The 20854-nt window shown below is 47.7% G+C and overlaps 1 protein-coding gene across 2 annotated transcripts in view; it reads left to right on the forward strand.

The window, feature by feature from the left end:
• The window catches only part of HMBS (hydroxymethylbilane synthase), a 51559-nt gene that overhangs the window by 22844 nt on the left and 7861 nt on the right, over nucleotides 1-20854 (forward strand). The window contains exons 1-8 of one of the 2 annotated variants that reach the window (XM_077250594.1): nucleotides 6660-6939; nucleotides 7246-7287; nucleotides 7648-7720; nucleotides 8704-8753; nucleotides 9066-9121; nucleotides 9362-9439; nucleotides 13641-13718; nucleotides 15349-15424. In XM_077250594.1, the coding sequence (XP_077106709.1) occupies nucleotides 6709-6939; nucleotides 7246-7287; nucleotides 7648-7720; nucleotides 8704-8753; nucleotides 9066-9121; nucleotides 9362-9439; nucleotides 13641-13718; nucleotides 15349-15424 (684 nt within the window). In that variant the 5' untranslated portion in view covers nucleotides 6660-6708. Of the gene's footprint in view, nucleotides 1-6659; nucleotides 6940-7245; nucleotides 7288-7647; nucleotides 7721-8703; nucleotides 8754-9065; nucleotides 9122-9361; nucleotides 9440-13640; nucleotides 13719-15348; nucleotides 15425-20854 lie in introns of those variants that run through there. The other variant, XM_077250595.1, reaches the window with a different exon arrangement.

Here is a 20854-nt window from a genome sequence, read left to right on the forward strand (position 1 = left end):
CATCACTATAGCACAGTAACCTGCCCACCATCACTATAGCACAGTAACCTGCCCACCATCACTATAGCACAGTAACCTGCCCACCATCACTATAGCACAGTAACCTGCCCACCATCTCTATAGCACAGTAACCTGCCCACCATCACTATAGCACAGTAACCTGCCCACCATCACTATAGCACAGTAACCTGCCCACCATCACTATAGCACAGTAACCTGCCCACCATCACTATAGCACAGTAACCTGCCCACCATCACTATAGCACAGTAACCTGCCCACCATCACTATAGCACAGTAACCTGCCCACCATCACTATAGCACAGTAACCTGCCCACCATCACTATAGCACAGTAACCTGCCCACCATCTCTATAGCACAGTAACCTGCCCACCATCACTATAGCACAGTAACCTGCCCACCATCACTATAGCACAGTAACCTGCCCACCATCACTATAGCACAGTAACCTGCCCACCATCTCTATAGCACAGTAACCTGCCCACCATCTCTATAGCACAGTAACCTGCCCACCATCTCTATAGCACAGTAACCTGCCCACCATCTCTATAGCACAGTAACCTGCCCACCATCTCTATAGCACAGTAACCTGCCCACCATCACTATAGCACAGTAACCTGCCCACCATCACTATAGCACAGTAACCTGCCCACCATCACTATAGCACAGTAACCTGCCCACCATCACTATAGCACAGTACCCTGCCCACCATCACTATAGCACAGTAACCTGCCCACCATCACTATAGCACAGTAACCTGCCCACCATCACTATAGCACAGTACCCTGCCCACCATCTCTATAGCACAGTAACCTGCCCACCATCTCTATAGCACAGTAACCTGCCCACCATCTCTATAGCACAGTAACCTGCCCACCATCACTATAGCACAGTAACCTGCCCACCATCACTATAGCACAGTAACCTGCTCACCATCACTATAGCACAGTAACCTGCCCACCATCTCTATAGCACAGTAACCTGCCCACCATCTCTATAGCACAGTAACCTGCCCACCATCACTATAGCACAGTAACCTGCCCACCATCACTATAGCACAGTAACCTGCCCACCATCACTATAGCACAGTAACCTGCCCACCATCACTATAGCACAGTAACCTGCCCACCATCACTATAGCACAGTAACCTGCCCACCATCACTATAGCACAGTAACCTGCCCACCATCACTATAGCACAGTAACCTGCCCACCATCACTATAGCACAGTAACCTGCCCACCATCACTATAGCACAGTAACCTGCCCACCATCACTATAGCACAGTAACCTGCCCACCATCACTATAGCACAGTAACCTGCCCACCATCACTATAGCACAGTAACCTGCCCACCATCACTATAGCACAGTAACCTGCCCACCATCACTATAGCACAGTAACCTGCCCACCATCTTCTTAGACTGCTGGAAACCGGAAAGGTGTAATAGGAAGCTGCTGTGACCTGGAGATAAGCAATGGTACTGTCTGGCTATCTCCAGGTTACTGCAGCCACTTAGTATTCACATAGATATGGTGGACAGCAGTGTGAGCAGTCTCTTCTTACCTCAGCACCCTGGTATCTCCAGTATTAGGTCACATAGATATGGTGGACAGCAGTGTGACCAGCCTCTTCTTACCTCAGCACCCTGGTATCTCCATTATTAGATCAGATATATATGGTGGACAGCAGTGTGAGCAGCCTCTTATTATCTCAGCACCCTGGTATCTCCAGTATTAGATCAGATATATATGGTGGACAGCAGTGTGAGCGGCCTCTTCTTATCCCAGCACCCTGGTATCGCCAGTATTAGATAACATAGATATGGTTGACAGCAGTGTGAGTAGCCTCTTCTTACCTCAGCACCCTGGTATCTCCATTATTAGATCAGATAGATATGATGGACAGCAGTGTGAGCAGCCTCTTCTTACCTCTGCACCTTGGTATCTCCATTATTAGATAGATATAATGGACAGCAGTGTGAGCAGCCTTTTCTTACCTCAGCACCCTGGTATTTCCAATATTAGATCACAAAGATATGATGGACAGCAGTGTGAGTAGCCTCTTCTTACCTCAGCACCCTGGTATCTCCAGTATTAGATCAGACAGATATGGTGGACAGCAGTGTGAGTAGCCTCTTCTTAACCCAGCACCCTGGTATCAACATAATTAGATCAGATAATATGATGGACAGCAGTGTGAGCAGCCTCTTCTTACCGCAGCACCCTGGTATCTCCAGTATTAGATCAGATAGATATGGTGGACAGCATTGTGAGCAGCCTCTTCTTACCTCAGCACCCTGGTATCTCCAGTATTAGATCACATAGATATGGTGGACAGCAGTGTGAGCAGCCTCTTCTTACCTCAGCACCCTGATATCTCCAGTATTAGATCACATAGATATGGTGGACAGCAGTGTGAGCAGCCTCTTCTTACCTCAGCACCCTGGTATCTCCAGTATTAGATCACATAGATATGGTGGACAGCAGTGTGAGTAGCCTCTTCTTACCTCAGCACCCTGGTATCTCCAGTATTAGATCACATAGATATGGTGGACAGCAGTGTGAGCAGCCTCTTCTTACCTCAGCACCCTGGTATCTCCAGTATTAGATCACATAGATATGGTGGACAGCAGTGTGAGCAGCCTTTTCTTACCTCTGCACCCTGGTATCTCCAGTATTAGATCAGATAGGTATGGTGGACAGCAGTGTGAGCAGCCTCTTCTTACCTCAGCACCCTGGTATTTCCAATATTAGATCACAAAGATATGATGGACAGCAGTGTGAGTAGCCTCTTCTTACCTCAGCACCCTGGTATCTCCAGTATTAGATCAGACAGATATGGTGGACAGCAGTGTGAGTAGCCTCTTCTTACCCCAGCACCCTGGTATCAACATAATTAGATCATATAATATGATGGACAGCAGTGTGAGCAGCCTCTTCTTACCGCAGCACCCTGGTATCTCCAGTATTAGATCACATAGATATGGTGGACAGCAGTGTGAGCAGCCTCTTCTTACCTCAGCACCCTGGTATATCCAGTATTAGATCACATAGATATGGTGGACAGCAGTGTGAGCAGCCTCTTCTTACCTCAGCACCCTGGTATCTCCATTATTAGATCACATAGATATGGTGGACAGCAGTGTGAGTAGCGTCTTCTTACCTCAGCACCCTGGTATCTCCAGTATTAGATCAGATCGATATGGTGGACAGCAGTGTAAGCGGCCTCTTCTTACCTCAGCACCTGTTATCTCCAGTATTAGATCAGATAGATATAGTGGACAGCAGTGTGAGCAGCCTCTTCTTACCTCAGCACCTCTGTTATCTCCAGTATTAGATCAGATAGATCTAGTGGACAGCAGTGTGAGCAGCCTCTTCTTACCTCAGCACCTCTGTTATCTCCAGTATTAGATCAGATAGATATAGTGGACAGCAGTGTGACCAGCCTCTTCTTTACTCAGCACCCTGGTATCTCCAGTATTAGATCACATAGATATGGTGGACAGCAGTGTGAGCAGCCTCTTCTTACCTCTGCACCCTGGTATCTCCAGTATTAGATCACATAGATATGGTGGACAGCAGTGTGAGCAGCCTCTTCTTACCTCTGCACCCTGGTATCTCCAGTACTAGATCAGATAGACAGGATATCAGGATGCAGATCTACAGGTGGTGTATGGGGTTCCATAAATTGAGAAATACATGAGTTGCACTTTAATCCACTGTTTTCTTTTTCCTCCTTTCTTCCTGGAGCCATAGCTTTTTATTTTTTCACTGACGTAGCTGTGTGAGGGCTTGTTGTTATTTTGGATGAAATCCATTTTACCATATACTATACTGGAAAATGGGGAGATAATGGGTTGAAATGGGGGGGGGGGGGGGGAGATAATGGGTTGAAATGGGGGGGGGGGGATATACATTTCTGATATGTTTTTATTTAGATTTTTTTCTAGCATTCATTGTGCGGTAAACATGACCTGGCAGTATAAGGGTATGTTTCCACGGTCAGTAAACGCTGCTGGTTGAACGCTGTGTACATCTGTAGTGTCAAACCTGCAGCAGCCAGATGTGTTACAGCATAGTGGATGGGATTTGAAGAAATCCCATCTCCACTATACGTGCATCGGCACCCGCGGCTTACCTGCGGAGACGGACATCTGACGTGTCTTTCCATACTGCAGCATGTCAATTTATCTTGCGGAGATGCGCCGTCTCTGCAAGATAAATTTCACCCTTCCAATGTATAGGGTGCGGTGATTCTGCACGCTTCAGTGATCACATTTAGCATCTCCTTTGTTCAAAAGCCAGCAACGGACATGTGCTGCGTCCAAAGCGCTGCCGGTTCCTGACTGTGGGAACATAGTCCAGGTCAGTACGATTCCGGAGATATATGGACCTATATGATGTGTTGATATGTTTTTATTGCATTTTTTCTGGAAGTACAGCAACTGAAGAGGCACAAATCTTTTAAGCCTGTGATTGGTTATACTATATACTGCGTTACCACAGTATTGCAGTATACAGTTTAATTGACGTCTGTCTGTGAACACAGCCCATAGCTGGGGGCCTGCAGTCATACTAAGCCATTGGCACCCCACAATCCTGTGGCAGGGATAGATGGTGCACAAGCACACTGATAACCACACTATTCATATGCCACTGGCAATGGTTGAGTGCAGCTTTTGTTTGATTAAAGGTGTTGTCCGGTCCAAATCGATAAGTCCGCAGTCACTCTGTGCGACTGTAGACTTATGAATCCCCCAGCGCAGGCACTGTGCGCACCAAGGTTTCCTGGTTTCTGAACTGGGACTGGTCCCTGGTCAGAAATTGATGAATCCCCACAGTGCACAGTGTGTGCTGGGAGGATGCATAAGTCTACAGTTGCACAGAGTGACTGCGGACTTATCGATTTGGACCAGACAACCCCTTTTAGGAGTAATGATCAGAGCCATCTCTTGTCGCTGCCATTACAAGCAGATGCCGGCTTTCCAACACAGCCTGCCTCTGTTCAGCATGGAGCAGGCTCAGCTCCTGGGCCCCTCCATACACACCCTAAGGGGACATTCAAGCATCCACGTGAAATATCCCGGACACTCGGATATATCGTGTCTCAGATCTGTGAAAATTATGGATCTGATAATGAGATCTGGGAATCTTGGATCAGGTCCTGGTCTGGTCCAGTGTTGAGTATCAGGACGTACGTGGGGGATTTGTGTGCTGTTCGATTACATCCCGGGCAGCACAGCCCTTCATGTAGACGTATGATTGCACCATTACTTAGATGGAATTACATCAGGTAAATGTGTTGCAGTCTTTCCTGCGAATAAATAGCGGCTCCCTTCATGTGAAATAGGGTTGTGTTTTCTGCAAGTAAGTAATCCACATAGGAAGGGGGGAAGATGAAAAATGGGATTAAAATCACATTTATTATGAAGCTTGCATTATTATTATAAAGAGAATCGGACCAACGGCGGGAGAAAACCACACATGAGCCGTCCGTGTCAGACGAGAATAGGTCCTCACTCATCGGTAACTCGTATATCTCTGACTAGCAGAGAGATACCATATATATTACTGAATTTTCCCCTAGAAATTGTACACGCCCCAGGAAATCCACAAAATCCAAAGGTGGAGGTCACCGGCCGGGAGGATCTGTGCACGGGCTTCATGGATTTTTTCCATTGCTGGTAGTGCAGCCTACAGCTGAATTTTCCTTTTTGTCTGTTGCAAGTACATGCATTTCACAAGCCCCATCAGTGTGCATGTGGCCACATATGGGGCTCGGCAGCATGAATCATGTGGACAGTGAGGTGCTGCCACTTCTTCCATGTGAATGTCCACGAGTGCCATTCAGGGTTATGTAGGCTATGTTCACATGCAGCGTTTTTTTTTTAATTCAAATTTAAAAACTGTTTTTTACAGTACCAGCAAAATCTGTGAGATTTCAGAAATCTCATGCATTTCATTTGAGAACTGGGAGTTTTGAAGTCTTAAGCCTGTCATTTCTCAGCATTTTTCACTCATCAAAAACAATGAGAAAGTGAAGAAAAAATACTGCAAAAAAACACAAATATTTTTGCAGTGATTTTGTTGAATAAAATTGAACCTTATTAAAAATGTACAGTAGACAAAGCACACATGTAATCTGCACCCAAAACACGGCAAATTAACTCCACACTTTAACTGCCAAGAGAGCAAGTTTTGGCTGCAGAAAATGCTACATGTGAACACAGCCTATAGCACGAGGTGTAGAGTGTTGTTACTTTACTATGTATGGCGCACACTATTACTCTATTGAATCCAGGAAAAGCTGCAGGTACAAAAAAAATTTGTTTTTCTCAGACTCTTGTATGTGAATGACTATGGCCCTCACCGCTGCTGTCACTCGGGGTCGTTTGGTGAGACAGACGAGGGCTCGTTTCTGCAGCTCAGCAGTAGCAGGGGAGTCGCCCGTCTGTGCCCAGATAAGACGCTCTGTGCCTTACACCTCACTTTGGTTATAAGAATTAAATTGAGGCCTGAGCCCCGCTGATAACATTAGGGCTTTCAGGAGGAATTATCCGGCGGGGTGGGGTGCAGGCGTACTATCTATCCCACCCCCACCTCCTACATTTATCAGGGTGAGCACATTGTCCCTCACTGTAATAAGGGCTGCCGGAGACAGAAGACACGTGGAGAGCAGGACTGGCAGTATGGAGAGCAGGACTGGCAGTATGGAGAGCAGAACTGGCAGTATGGAGAGCAGAACTGGCAGTATGGAGAGCAGAACTGGCAGTATGGAGAGCAGGACTGGCAGTATGGAGAGCAGAACTGGCAGTATGGAGAGCAGAACTGGCAGTATGGAGAGCAGGACTGGCAGTATGGAGAGCAGAACTGGCAGTATGGAGAGCAGAACTGGCAGTATGGAGAGCAGGACTGTGCAGGTGATGTCTGTGTATCACACTATTACTGCTATATTATGACGCTTTTCTGCAGTCTGCTAAATAACAAATCCTAGTCAGTGAGGCCCGTCTGGCATCACTTGTGTCCCCCGTGGGAAGGGGCCATTTTTCATAAGTTCTTTTTGTCTGTTGCTATAAAGGATCAGAGAAGCAGACCTTGAATCGCTAGTGTGAACGTGGCCCGAGCAATGTTTCCTGACTGATCGAGTAGAGACGTCTGTCTTCTATCTGGAATGTCTCTATGAATGTTGGACTCATGTGCATTCTACTTTTTTTTTTTTGCTGCAGGAACAAAGAAATGTGATACGAGTTGGTACAAGGAAAAGTCAGGTGAGGCGGACTGTACCTGCGCCATTTTGTATCTTCTCCATGTTTGACCCTTCCACTTCTAATACCATTTAATGAGTTTTCTCTTCTGTTATAATAACTTGTGTCAGATCTTCGTTTTATGTCATACCACCAAATCTTGTGTCTTCCCTCCTTTGAGATGTGAGATAAGACCCCAATAATCCGCTCCATCCCTATTATCGCCTGTGTATCTTGGGGGAACACAATGTGGAAACTATACGGTGGCTGACAGATGCTGTGACCATACAGATGATATTGGCCAGGGACGTGTAACTAGTATTTGGCAGAACTGTCTGTAAATGTGGCTCCTAGTCCAGCCTGTGATGTGCTCTCTCCACACAGCTGGCACGTATCCAGACGGACAGCGTTGTGGAGATGCTGACCAGCAAGTTTCCAGAGGCTCAATTCGAGATTGGTAAGTAGGTAAATTGGATATTGATTTGATAAGGACGCTCGTTTTCTTGCACCGTGTGGACAGTGACTGTGAGGAGCATCTGAGTGTGGAGGTCCTTGGCATATCCCTGAATCTCATGGCCGACCATGGGGAACACTCATTATCTCCCCGTGGTCGGCTGCTTAGAGTAGTTAGATGAGGGAGCGCTTGGACTCCTTCTGTTTGAGAATATATTTAGATCCAATTCATCTTTAGTTGCCAAATAGCCTGACATTTATGGTGCCAAGCAATAACCTTCTGTTACTTGGTGGTTGTGAAACATCCTCCTCACAATGGAATCCACTCTGAGACTTTTGTTCTTTTTCTTGTCAGGGTAAAGGTGACCATGTTTTCAGTCCTGCTTCTCTATTTGCACTTCTATTAGACCAGTAATAGAGAATCCTGGATGTGAAGGGTCTCGGAGGGTTGTCATCCTGACTGTCCTTCGTTGTTCTCGGGCCGGAGGAATTGAACAGTACTATTGTTTTCCCACATGGGCCCGGGTAGCAGTGTGAACAGGGAAGCTCCTGTGATCCACCATGATTGGGGTATTTCTAGTGTCCACCATTACAAGAAGTGACACTCAGGATGGTTATGACTTTTAGGATGTGCACAAAATCTGCAAATGTTGGAGTGTTGGCAGGAAAAGCTCTGCATAAAATATACACTCATCTTTGTTGCATCTTTGATGAATGAAAAGTGCTGCAAGAATTGCCATTCTGCAGATTTGCTATAAATCTGCAAGGAAAAGGAAGCATAATGTTCTGGAGATTTCAGAAAGCTTATTCAGTTTGCTGAGACAGTAAGACAGTACGTTTTTGTGGGGAAAATGCAATGTGTGAACATATTCTTGCTGGGTGTACGGTTTCTTCAGTATGCTAGTAAATGGTTTGGTGTGAATGCGTACGATGGTTGTGTCACACAGTACAGTTGATCTCTCACTTCTGTGAATTCCATTTTTCCAGTTGCCATGTCTACAACAGGAGACAAGATTTTAGATACTGCGTTATCTAAGGTGAGTGTACGGAGAACTACCAGTAAGCCGTCAGAAATTCACCGTGGTCTCCGGGATGGTGCGGTATAGCAGAAGCATATGGCTTTCTATGGGCTACATGGGGACAAGTGCAGCAAATAATTGTCCTCTTCTGATGACACACGTCTTTGGTTACACACGTGCCCTTTTCTAGAAGGAATTGTACTGGATTAGAGTAACACGGTCACTTTCAGCTCACCTGGCCATAGCTTATCCACGAAAGAGCAGATGCCATGTCTGCAAAGCCAAGAACACTGCATCTCCTTTATATAGATTTTACCTTCTTGTCTCCAGATAGGTGAAAAGAGTCTATTTACCAAGGAGCTGGAGAACGCTCTGGAGAGAAATGAGTAAGTCGCTGAGGTTTGCTTGTGGCCATGTTGGGCATCTGCCATCACACGCCAGCCTTCTATTACATGGCCGATCCCTGCAGCCGCTGTGTTCATCTGTTGGGGGCCAGTAGAAGTCAAGTGGGGAAATAAGGATTCATTACAAAATGGATTTACATCATAGATCCTTTAATAATGGAAGACATGATGTTGGTGTGAGCCTCAATTAAATGTGTGTCCTCCATTTTTTTTTTTTTTTAGGGTTGATCTTGTGGTTCATTCACTGAAAGATTTGCCTACAACTCTACCTCCTGGTTTTACCATTGGAGCCGTATGCAAGTGAGTGGTTTAATCTCCTGAGGCTCCTCTCACCCAGGACATCCTCTCCCTATTCACATTCTTTCATCAAAAAAGATTGACTCTACATAATGCCAATCGGGGGAAACCTCCCAACATTTCCATACTTAGTCTCTTCTTAATCTACAAAACACATTTGGTTGAACAAATCTCATTAACCCTTTAACGACCTATGACGTGTATATCCGTCATAGGTCGCCTCCCCCTTTTTGTGGACTTACGCTCTGAGCCCTCACCTTTTCCAGCACATGACAGTGGATCTGATCAGCTGACATGTGCCCCTAACAGCAGCAAGTGGACTCGCGATCCACTCGCTGATGTTAACTAGTTAAATGCCACTGTCAATCTGACAGCGGCATTTAACTTGCACAAACCGGATGTGTGTCTTAGCTCCGCCCATCTACAACCCTGTTACATGATCGCAGGGCACTGATGGGCTGGCATGACAACCCAGGGTCTGCAGGAGACCCCTGTGGTTGTCATTGTCGAACTGCTATGAGTGCCACCTGGTGGTCATAGCAGATGAGCATTTTTGTCACACAGTAGGGCTGAAGCACAAGCGATCGGATCCCATGGAGACTATTGAAGCAACTGAAAACTAAAAAAAAAAAAAAATTATTGAAGGGGAACTTGTCAGCAGGATTGTTCACAGACAGTGTCAGGTCAGTGCAATTATACTGATTAATGAGACCTGGTGATGAAATCCGTCTTGTGGTTGTTGTGTAATCTTTATTTTCAGTTTTGAGTTAATGATATGCTCGTGCTCCGGGGTGGAGCTGTGGGGGGTCTTCATTAACGATGAGCAAGGTATGATCATTGCTCCGGTGGTCTCCGAGTATTTGTTTGAGTTAGGAGATTTAGTTTTTGTTGACACAGCTGAATGATTTACATCTGTTAGCCAGCATAAGTACATGTGGGGGTTGCCTGGTTGCTAGGGAATCTCCACATGTAATCAAGCAGGCTAATAGCTGTAAATCACTCAGCTGCCGCGATGAAAACTAAATCTCTGAGCAGTCATAAATACTCGGAGATCACCCGAGCAACAAGTACACTCGCCCATCACTAGTCTTCATGTGGTGCTCTAATTACATATTCAGCCTTATGGCTTATGACAGGTCACTGGTCCCTCACTGACCTGCCCCCTAGTTTCCATAATAAATATATATATATATATATATATATATATATATATATATATATATATATTTATTTACAAAACAATCACATGCAGACAGCAGCGCCTGCACTCCAGCATGATTGGATGTGTAATGTGCAGTTCATTCTTTTATAGTTCATCGAAAAGAAATGTCTGAAAATGGCGCCAGCTGCAAGAGGTGCCATCTTGCTAGAGAAACCAAAAATGTCGTCCTCCAAGACGGCATCGGTGGTGCCTGCGCAGTTGCAGCTATCAAATCGCCGGTGGATGCTATTGTGCAGGTTGCAGCCGATGCCATTTTTTTAGACACATTTTTTTTTTCTGATGAATTTATTTATAGCATGATATAAAAGAATGAACTGCACATTACGCATGCAATCATGATAAATATATATATATATATATATATATATATATATATATATATATATATATATATATATATATATATATATATATATAATATTCATTATGTAAACTAGGGGGCAGGTCAGTGACCTGTCAGAAGCCATACTGATGAATATGTAAGCAGACCCCCCCCCACAGGCCGCCCCGGAGCACCGGCATATCATTAACACAACACTGAAAATAAAGATTACACAACAACCACAAGACGGATTTCATCCCCAGGTCTCATTAATCAGTATAACGGCGCCAACCTGACACTGTCTGTAGGTTACTGTGCACAATCCTGCTGACAGGGGCACTTTAAAAAATATTAGTATTAAAGTTCAAATCACCCCCTTTTTGCCCCTTTAAAAAAAACCAAAACATAAAAATACATATATTTGGTATTTCCATGTTCAGAAATTCCCCATCTATCAATATATAAAAAGAATAAATCCAATTGGTAAACAGCGTAACGAGTAAAAAAAAAAAATCAAAATTCCAGAATTATGTTTTGTTTGGTTGCTGCAACATTGCAATAAAATGCAAAAACGAGTGATCAAAGCATCTATCCCAAAATGGCATTAATAAAAACGCCAGCTCGGTGCACAAAAAATAAGCCCTCACCAAGAAAGATGAAGGTGCCAAGGGTCTCAGACTTTTTTTTGTTGTTGCAAACTTTGAGCAAACTTTACAAATTAAATTAAAAAAAAACCTAGACATGTTTTGGGTCTGTGAACTTGTAATGACCTGGAGAATCATAATGGCCAGTCAGTGCTAGCATTTGGTGAACATGTTAAAAAAAAAAAACAATTGTGTAATTGCACTTTTTTTTCGATTTCACCGCACTTTGATTTTTTTCCTGTTTTCTAGTACAGTATTTGGTAAAACCAATGGTGTCGTTCAAAATTAAAACTTGTCCCACAAAAAACAAGCCTTCACATGGCCATATTGATGGAAAAGTAAAGTTATGGCTCTGGGAAGGAGAGCAAAAAACAGAAACCAAAAACAAATACCCCTGGTGTTGAAGGGGTTATCCACTTCTTGGACAACCCCTCCTGCTTCGGCGCTATCCCAGTGTCTCCAACTCTTGCATGGCATTGTCCACATCAGCACCGCGGCCATCATTGGGCTTTAGCATTCACCCTTCCCTCTAATGACCCCTATGTGATCACAGCAGCCAGTTAGCAGCCGATGTTTGGCTGCAGTGTTAATGAGGGATAATGTCATGCAGGCGCTGGGAGACCCAATGTGGGGTTTAGGAATACAGTATTTAAAAGAAAACCTGATGACAGGATTTTACTTCCCCATCTGAGGGCATCATGGTGTAGGGGCAGAGACCTTGAGTCTGGTGCTGTTACGTTGCAGGTTGTAGTTTGGATAAATTCTCTGTTTTCCCTGCTGCAGATCTATCAGATCTCTGAATGCTGAGCCCTATATAAACCTGCCTACACCACTGATTGGCAGCTTTCTGCCTATGCACAGTGTACACAGAAAGCTGCCAATCAGTGGTGGTGGTGAGGTTATGCAGAGCTCAAGAATATGGATGACTACATGGCAGTAGTCCTCTAGTAATAATCTGCAGCTGATAAAACACTGATTTTTTTCAAACCTACAACAAGCAGCCGAGTAAGTGACATACCACTGGAGTCAGGGTTCCTGCCCCTGCATTATGCTGCTCTCAGATTGAGTGGGAAAAACCAGGTAGCAGATTCGCTTTTAAAGGGAACCTGTCACCACGTTTTTGGAAGATGGGATAAAAATAGCGTTAAATAGGGGCAGAGGTGGGCATTACATTAGTGTGTTTGTTATGCGTTTATTACCCACCTAAGTTGCCGAAATACGTTTGCAAAGTCTCCGTTTTCGCCTGTCAATCAGGCTGGTCTGGTCAAAAGGGCGTTGTCTTCCCCCAGATTTTGCGTAGTTTTCCGTTGGTGGCGTAGTGGTGTGCGCATGCCCAAGGTCCCGAATCCTCTGCCAGGGGATTTAAAAGAGCGCGCTGTTCGTTTTCATTGGTGATCGGTGGGCGCGGCCATCTTCCTTTGGCCGCGCGTGCGCAGAAGCGGCGCTCTGCTGGCCGCGGCTTCAGGAAAATGGCCGCCGCGATATCCATCTGCGCACGCGCGGCATCCCGCGGCCATTTTCCTGAAGCCGCGGCCAGCAGAGCGCCGCTTCTGCGCACGCGCGGCCAAAGGAAGATGGCCGCGCCCACCGATCACCAATGAAAACGAACAGCGCGCTCTTTTAAATCCCCTGGCAGAGGATTCGGGACCTTGGGCATGCGCACACCACTACGCCACCAACGGAAAACTACGCAAAATCTGGGGGAAGACAACGCCCTTTTGACCAGACCAGCCTGATTGACAGGCGAAAACGGAGACTTTGCAAACGTATTTCGGCAACTTAGGTGGGTAATAAACGCATAACAAACACACTAATGTAATGCCCACCTCTGCCCCTATTTAACGCTATTTTTATCCCATCTTCCAAAAACGTGGTGACAGGTTCCCTTTAAGTAGGTGTTGTGCAAGTAGTAAAAAACCTTCATGTTGAAAAAGGCTTGGACTTATCTGTAGCGATGATAGATTTTGTGCTTTTCTGTCGCTGTTGTGACTCTCATGTATTTTTTTTTCCCCTTAGGCGTGAAAGTCCGTATGATGCAGTTGTTTTTCACCCTAAGAGTGTGGGAAATACATTGGAAAGTTTGCCCCAAAATAGGTGAGATTAGCACCATTACTGTTACTTTTCCATTCTACCTACACAGGACAGGAACGTCTCCTTTGTTCTCCTATAATATTTAGTGGCGACTGAGGGCTTGGTGGGAGATCTGTGCAGTAATCTGACAGCATCTGGTGTAAATTACAGCAAATGATTGAAAACTGGAGCAAACCAGTGAATCCCCCTCTGCTTCCATTACGGGGGCTGATTTACAGGCACTTTACTATTTACATTGCATAAACTTGCATTAGACGGTGCGAGAGTGCGACCGCCACAGTTATGGTGTTGGATGAAGCGGTTGGTGCGTCCTTAGTCACTATATGTCTCTTTCCCCCATCCCCCAGCGTAGGCCGCAGCCACATGTGAGTGCAGCACAGTTATGGTGGTTGGTGTTGGATGAAGCGGTCGGTACGTCCTTAGTCCTTATGTGTCGCTTCCCCCCATCCCCCAGCGTAGGCCGCAGCCACGTGTGAGTGCAGCACAGTTATTATGGTGGTTGGTGTTGGATGAAGCGGTCAGTGGGTCCTTAGTCCTTATGTGTCACTTCCCCCCATCCCCCAGCGTAGGCCGCAGCCACATGTGTGTGCAGCACAGTTATTATGGTGGTTGGTGTTGGATGAAGCGGTCTGTACGTCCTTAGTCCTTATGTGTCACTTCCCCCCCATCCCCCTGTGTAGGCCGCAGCCACATGTGAGTGCAGCACAGTTATTATGGTGGTTGTTGTCGGATGAAGTGGTCGGTGCGTCCTTAGTCCTTATCTGTCACTTCCCCCCCATCCCCCAGTGTAGGCCGCAGCCACATGTGAGTGCAGCACAGTTATTATGGTGGTTGTTGTCGGATGAAGCGGTCTGTGCGTCCTTAGTCCTTATGTGTCACTTCCCCCCCCCCCCCCCCCCCATCCCCCAGCGTAGGCCGCAGCTACATGTGAGTGCAGCATAGTTATGGTGGTTGGTGTTGGATGAAGCGGTCGGTGCCTCCTTAGTCCTTATGTGTCACTTCCCCCATCCCCCAGCGTAGGCCGCAGCCACATGTGAGTGCAGCACAGTTATTATGGTGGTTGGTGTTGGATGAAGCGGTCGTACCGGTACGTCCTTAGTCCGTTTGTGTCACTTCCCCCAGCGTAGGCCGCAGCCACATGTGAGTGCAGCACAGTTATTATGGTGGTTGGTGTTGGATGAAGCGGTCGGTGCATCCTTAGTCCTTATGTGTCACTTCCCCCCATCCCCCAGTGTAGGCCGCAGCCACATGTGAGTGCAGCACAGTTATTATGGTGGTTGGTGTTGGATGAAGCGGTCGGTGCGTCCTTAGTCCTTATGTGTCTCTTTCCCCATCCCCCAGTGTAGGCCGCAGCCACATGTGAGTGCAGCACAGTTATTATGGTGGTTGCTGTCGGATGAAGCAGTCGGTGCGTCCTTAGTCCTTATCTGTCACTCTCCCCCATCCCCCAGTGTAGGCCGCAGCCACATGTGAGTGCAGCACAGTCATTATGGTGGTTGGTGTTGGATGAAGTGGTCGGTGCGTCCTTAGTCACTATGTGTCTCTTTCCCCCAACCCCCAGCGTAGGCCGCAGCCACACGTGAGTGAGGCACAAATGAAAAGTTTATTTTTATAATATTTGTTTGTTTTTCAGCACAATTGGGACCAGCTCCCTTCGCAGGGCTGCTCAGCTGAAAAAGCGATACCCTCATTTACAGTTTAAAGATATTGTATCCTTTTGACAGTAAATGGGCTCATCGTGGTGAAGCCCAGCGATCTGCTGGTATGTGGAGAAGCCCGTCCGGCCCCTGTGGCCTCACAAACCGCCTGCAGTACAATTTAAAACATGAATCCAGGTTCCCAGCGATGTGTCTGTCAATTTATAATGCTGCCTGTGCATTCCCACATGTACCTGAGAAGCTGGAGGACATTTCCTCACTGAGCGCTGCCTGGCTACATTCACATTACGCAGTGCACTGAGGCTCAGGGACCCCACAGGTTCCCTACAGTGCCTCTCCAGGACAAGTGCGGTATTACACTGCTCACGCCAACCAATGAGTTGTGTGCTTACTGCGCCTATAAAAATGCTTTGTGTAACAGGTTTTTAACAGTTTTTTCCTTTTGGTCTAAAATATGAGGTTCCTTATCCCAGGACCTCTTGTATTCTCCCAGATCTTCCTCAATGTGGTATAGTGAAAGACAAACGCACACATACTATATATCTAAAAGGGTGATGGTGACAGGCATAAATACCCATGTCTAACCCATACTATAAATATACAGTAAAAGGTGTCAAGATATTGTAGCTTATCTACCGAGACAACTCTAAAGGTAAGTATAATATGATAAACTTTGTTTTTAACAGTTGCTGTAAGGCTGGGTTCACATTACGTTTACAGCAGCCCGCTCAACACATACGGTAACGGGCTGCTGTAAACGTAAGTGCCGGTATGGCAGCATGCTAGAGCAGATAGAGCATCTGCTATCTATATCTGCGCTAGCAGTGACAGACCCGGAAATGCTGCAGCCCGCGTCTTGGGGTCCGTCACTCAATGACGGCACATCCCTAGCGCACGCCCATTGTGGGCGGGCGCTAGTGCTGCGTCCGACATTGGAGTCAATGGCGGCGTTAAACAGACTACGTTACACCGCATTATGCCACTGTGTAACGTAGTCCGTCCAACTGACGCCAGCAATGCAGTGTGAACCCAGCCTAAGTGAGCGGGTCAGGGGCGGGATAATACAGGTGGGATAATGCCCACCCTGTGGGGGCCAGAGAGCGCTTCTAGGATATTCTGATTATGGTCTTAAAGTGGACTTTCAGTGTGGATCCAAGACAGGTTTGTAATCCCGGGAGAAAGTCGAGGTAACGATTATCTTGATATATCTGTAATGAGGAATTCTAATCCGAGAAATGTTGTAATCCAATAGGAATAGGTGAAGAATCGGTTTGATAGTCATTAGTGAGTTAGTGGAGATGGGTGAGGAATCATTGTGATACACATTAGTGAGTTGGTGGTGGACTGTTGTAGCCCAGAAGGAATGGATGAGGAGTCAGTGTAGCAGACATTAGCGACTTAGTAGTGAATAGTTGTAATCTAGAGGATGTTGTAATCCAGTCTGAAAAAGAGGGTTAGTTCTTTACAGAAAGTCCAACGTGTAACCTGCGTAGGAGATCTGGTCCTCCATCGGGCATGGATGGAACTGGACGGCTCCATCGGGCATGGATGGAACTGGACGGCTCCATCGGGCATGGATGCAACTGGACGGCTCCATCGGGCATGGATGCAACTGGACGGCTCCATCGGGCATGGATGGAACTGGACGGCTCCATCGGGCATGGATGGAACTGGATGGCTCCATCGGGCATGGATGGGACATGACGGCTCCATCGGGCAGGGATGGGACATGACGGCTCCATCGGGCAGGGATGGGACATGACGGCTCCATCGGGCAGGGATGGGACATGACGGCTCCACCGGGCAGGGATGGAACTGGACGGCTCCACCGGGCAGGGATGGAACTGGACGGCTCCACCGGGCAGGGATGGAACTGGACGGCTCCACCGGGCAGGGATGGAACTGGACGGCTCCACCGGGCAGGGATGGAACTGGACGGCTCCACCGGGCAGGGATGGAACTGGACGGCTCCACCGGGCAGGGATGGAACTGGACGGCTCCACCGGGCACGGATGGAACTGGACGGCTCCACCGGGCACGGATGGAACTGGACGGCTCTCATTTTCCAGTTGGATCTGTAGGTTGTATTTGATTCCTGCATGAATTAGTTTGCTTGTAATATTTTGCAGAGATTTTCTAGCAGACAGTGTTGTCTTGTATAGATGCAGTTACAGGGAGCGGGAAGTTTCTTTGTGCTTTTTGTTCACTCCAATAATTTTCTCCTTGGTTGAAAGGATAGAAAGGAGAATATTATGTCTCTGGGAATGTCTTGGGGCAAATAATGTGGTTTCCGTACTCTATAAGCAATAGCGTGTTATTCTCCGAGAGGTCTGGCGGTAGATGTGTGGTCATTCGTGACGTAATGCTTTGAATCCACGGGCGTCACTGGCTCAAGAACGCCTCTAATTCATAAGTTGGTTATTCTTGCTCTTCCTTCCTAGTTGCTAGTTTTGGCTTTAGATCCGATATTTCTTTGTGCAATCCTCGAGAATTCGTCAGGGCTTCTTTACTTTGATGGATTTTTGTTATGACCATTTCTGCACTCTCGATTCAGTTATTGGGGTCTTCCGGTTTAGACGCCATTTCTGCAGCTTGTGGGTTGAGGCTTTTTTTTTAATAGAAAGTCGCAAATTATTTCTTACTTTTTTGATATAGTTCTGAAACAGGTGTAATGGCGTCATTCATATCAATTTCAGGAGAGGTTTCTTCATTTAAAGAGCTAGTAGAGGAGTAACTGCAGATTTCCTCCCGATTTTTGATCTTTTATAGCATAAAAAAAACATTAAACAAAAGGGGAAGATGTAGTGATGTCGTGAAGGTGCCACACATGTTTCACAAACGATTCTGAGGCTAGTCTTTCAGAGGCAAAAAAACTTCTCCAGTATTTTATGTTAATTCAGAAATAGTCTCTGGGAAACAAACCATTCCCAACAGAATTATTACGTGGTGGTGTCATTCTCTATTATCCTCTACAGACGCGTCATTCTCTATGTATATCCCTTCACAACTGTTAAATGTCATTAATGAGGATGACGGGGAAATATCGCTTGCAATTTTCATCCAAGCTAGATCTATCCAGGGCATGTTCTAAGCAGTGGCTGGATGATGGGGAGTGCCTCATTGATACCATTAGTAGTAACTATCAAGACTTACAGGCTCATTAACTGAGTCTCTTCATGTGTCATCAGAAGGAGCTACAGGGTGGGCCATGTATATGGATACACCTAAATAAAATGGGAATGGTTTGTGATATCAACTTCCTGTTTGTGGCACATTAGTATATGGGAGGGGGAAACTAAGGTGCCACAAACAGGAAGGTGATATCCCCAACCATTCCCATTTTATTTAGGTGTATCCATATACATGGCCCACCCTGTATTACTGCTTCCTTACCAGGCACAGATCTATTTTGCTTCACAGCTTTCCCTTCTGCACCCCTGTGGATCCTTCTATAAGGTTGTTGGTCCCTTTCAGCATGTCCTTATTGGGGGGAGACTCTTCCTGATGTTCTTATTGGGGGGAGACCCTTCCTGATGTCCTTATTGGGGGGAGACCCTTCCTGATGTCCTTATTGGGGGGAGACCCTTCCTGATGTCCTTATTGGGGGGAGACCCTTCCTGATGTCCTTATTGGGTGGAGACCCTTCCTGATGTCCTTATTGGGGGGAGACCCTTCCTGATGCCCTTATTGGGGGAGACCCCACCTGATGTCCTTATTTTGGGGGGGGAGACCCTTCCTGATGCTCTTATTGGGGGGGGAGACCCTTCCTGATGCCCTTATTGGGGAGGGAGACCCTTCCTGATGCCCTTATTGGGGAGGGAGACCCTTCCTGATGCCCTTATTGGAGAGGGGGAGACCCCTCCTGATGTCCTTATTGGGGGGGACCCTTCCTGATATCCTTATTGGGGGGGGGGGGAGACCCTTCCCGATGTCCTTATTGGGGGGAGACCCCTCCCGATGTCCTTATTGGGGGGAGACCCCTCCTGATGTCCTTATTGGGAGGAGACCCCACCTGATGCCCTTATTGGGGGGGGGGAGACCCTTCCTGATGTCCTTATTGGGGGGGGGGGGACCCTGCCTGATGTCCTTATTGGGGGGGGGAGACCCTTCCTGATGTCCATATTGGGGGGAGACCCTTCCTGATGCCCTTATTGGGGGGGGGGGGAGACCCTTCCGGATGTCCTTATTGGGGGGGGGGAGAGACCCTTCCCGATGCCCTTATTGGGGGGGGAGACCCTTCCCGATGCCCTTATTGGGGGGGAGACCCTTCCCGATGCCCTTATTGGGGGGGAGACCCTTCCCGATGCCCTTATTGGGGGGAGGCCCCTCCCGATGCCCTTATTGGGGGGGGGGGGGAGAGACCCTTCCCGATGCCCTTATTGGGGGGGGAGACCCTTCCCGATGTCCTTGGGGGGGGGGAGACCCTTCCTGATGCCCTTATTGGGGGGGGGGGAGACCCTTCCTGATGTCCTTATTGGGGGAGGAGACCCTTCCCGGTGTCCTTATTGGGAGGGGAGACCCTTCCTGATGTCCTTATTGGGGGGGGGACCCTTCCCGATGTCCTTATTGGGGGGGGGAGACCCCTCCTGATGTCCTTATTGGGGGGAGACCCTTCCTGATGCCCTTATTGGGGGAGACCCCACCTGATGTCCTTATTGTGGGGGGGGAGACCCTTCCCGATGCCCTTATTGGGGGGGGGGGGAGACCCTTCCCGGTGTCCTTATTGGGAGGGGAGACCCTTCCTGATGTCCTTATTGGGGGGGGGACCCTTCCCGATGTCCTTATTGGGGGGGGGAGACCCTTCCCGATGCCCTTATTGGGGGGGGGGAGACCCTTCCCGGTGTCCTTATTGGGAGGGGAGACCCTTCCTGATGTCCTTATTGGGGGGGGGGACCCTTCCCGATGTCCTTATTGGGGGGGACCCTTCCCGATGTCCTTATTGGGGGGAGACCCTTCCTGATGCCCTTATTGGGGGAGACCCCACCTGATGTCCTTATTGTGGGGGGGGAGACCCTTCCTGATGCCCTTATTGGGGGGGGGGGGAGACCCTTCCCAATGTCCTTATTGGGGGAAGACCCTTCCCGATGCCTTTATTGGGGGGGAGACCCCTCCCGATGCCCTTATTGGGGGGGGGGGAGACCCTTCCCGATGCCCTTATTGGGGGGGGGGGGAGACCCTACCTGATGTCCTTATTGGGGGGGGAGACCCTTCCTGATGCCCTTATTGGGGGGGAGACCCTTCCCGATGCCCTTATTGGGGGGGAGACCCTTCCCGATGCCCTTATTGGGGGGGGGGGGGAGAGACCCTTCCCGATGCCCTTATTGGGGGGGGAGACCCTTCCCGATGTCCTTGGGGGGGGGGGGAGACCCTTCCTGATGCCCTTATTGGGGGGGAGACCCTTCCTGATGTCCTTATTGGGGGAGGAGACCCTTCCCGGTGTCCTTATTGGGGGGGGAGACCCTTCCTGATGTCCTTATTGGG

This window comes from Ranitomeya variabilis, chromosome 4, assembly GCF_051348905.1.
Source record: "Ranitomeya variabilis isolate aRanVar5 chromosome 4, aRanVar5.hap1, whole genome shotgun sequence".
NCBI lineage: Eukaryota > Metazoa > Chordata > Amphibia > Anura > Dendrobatidae > Ranitomeya > Ranitomeya variabilis.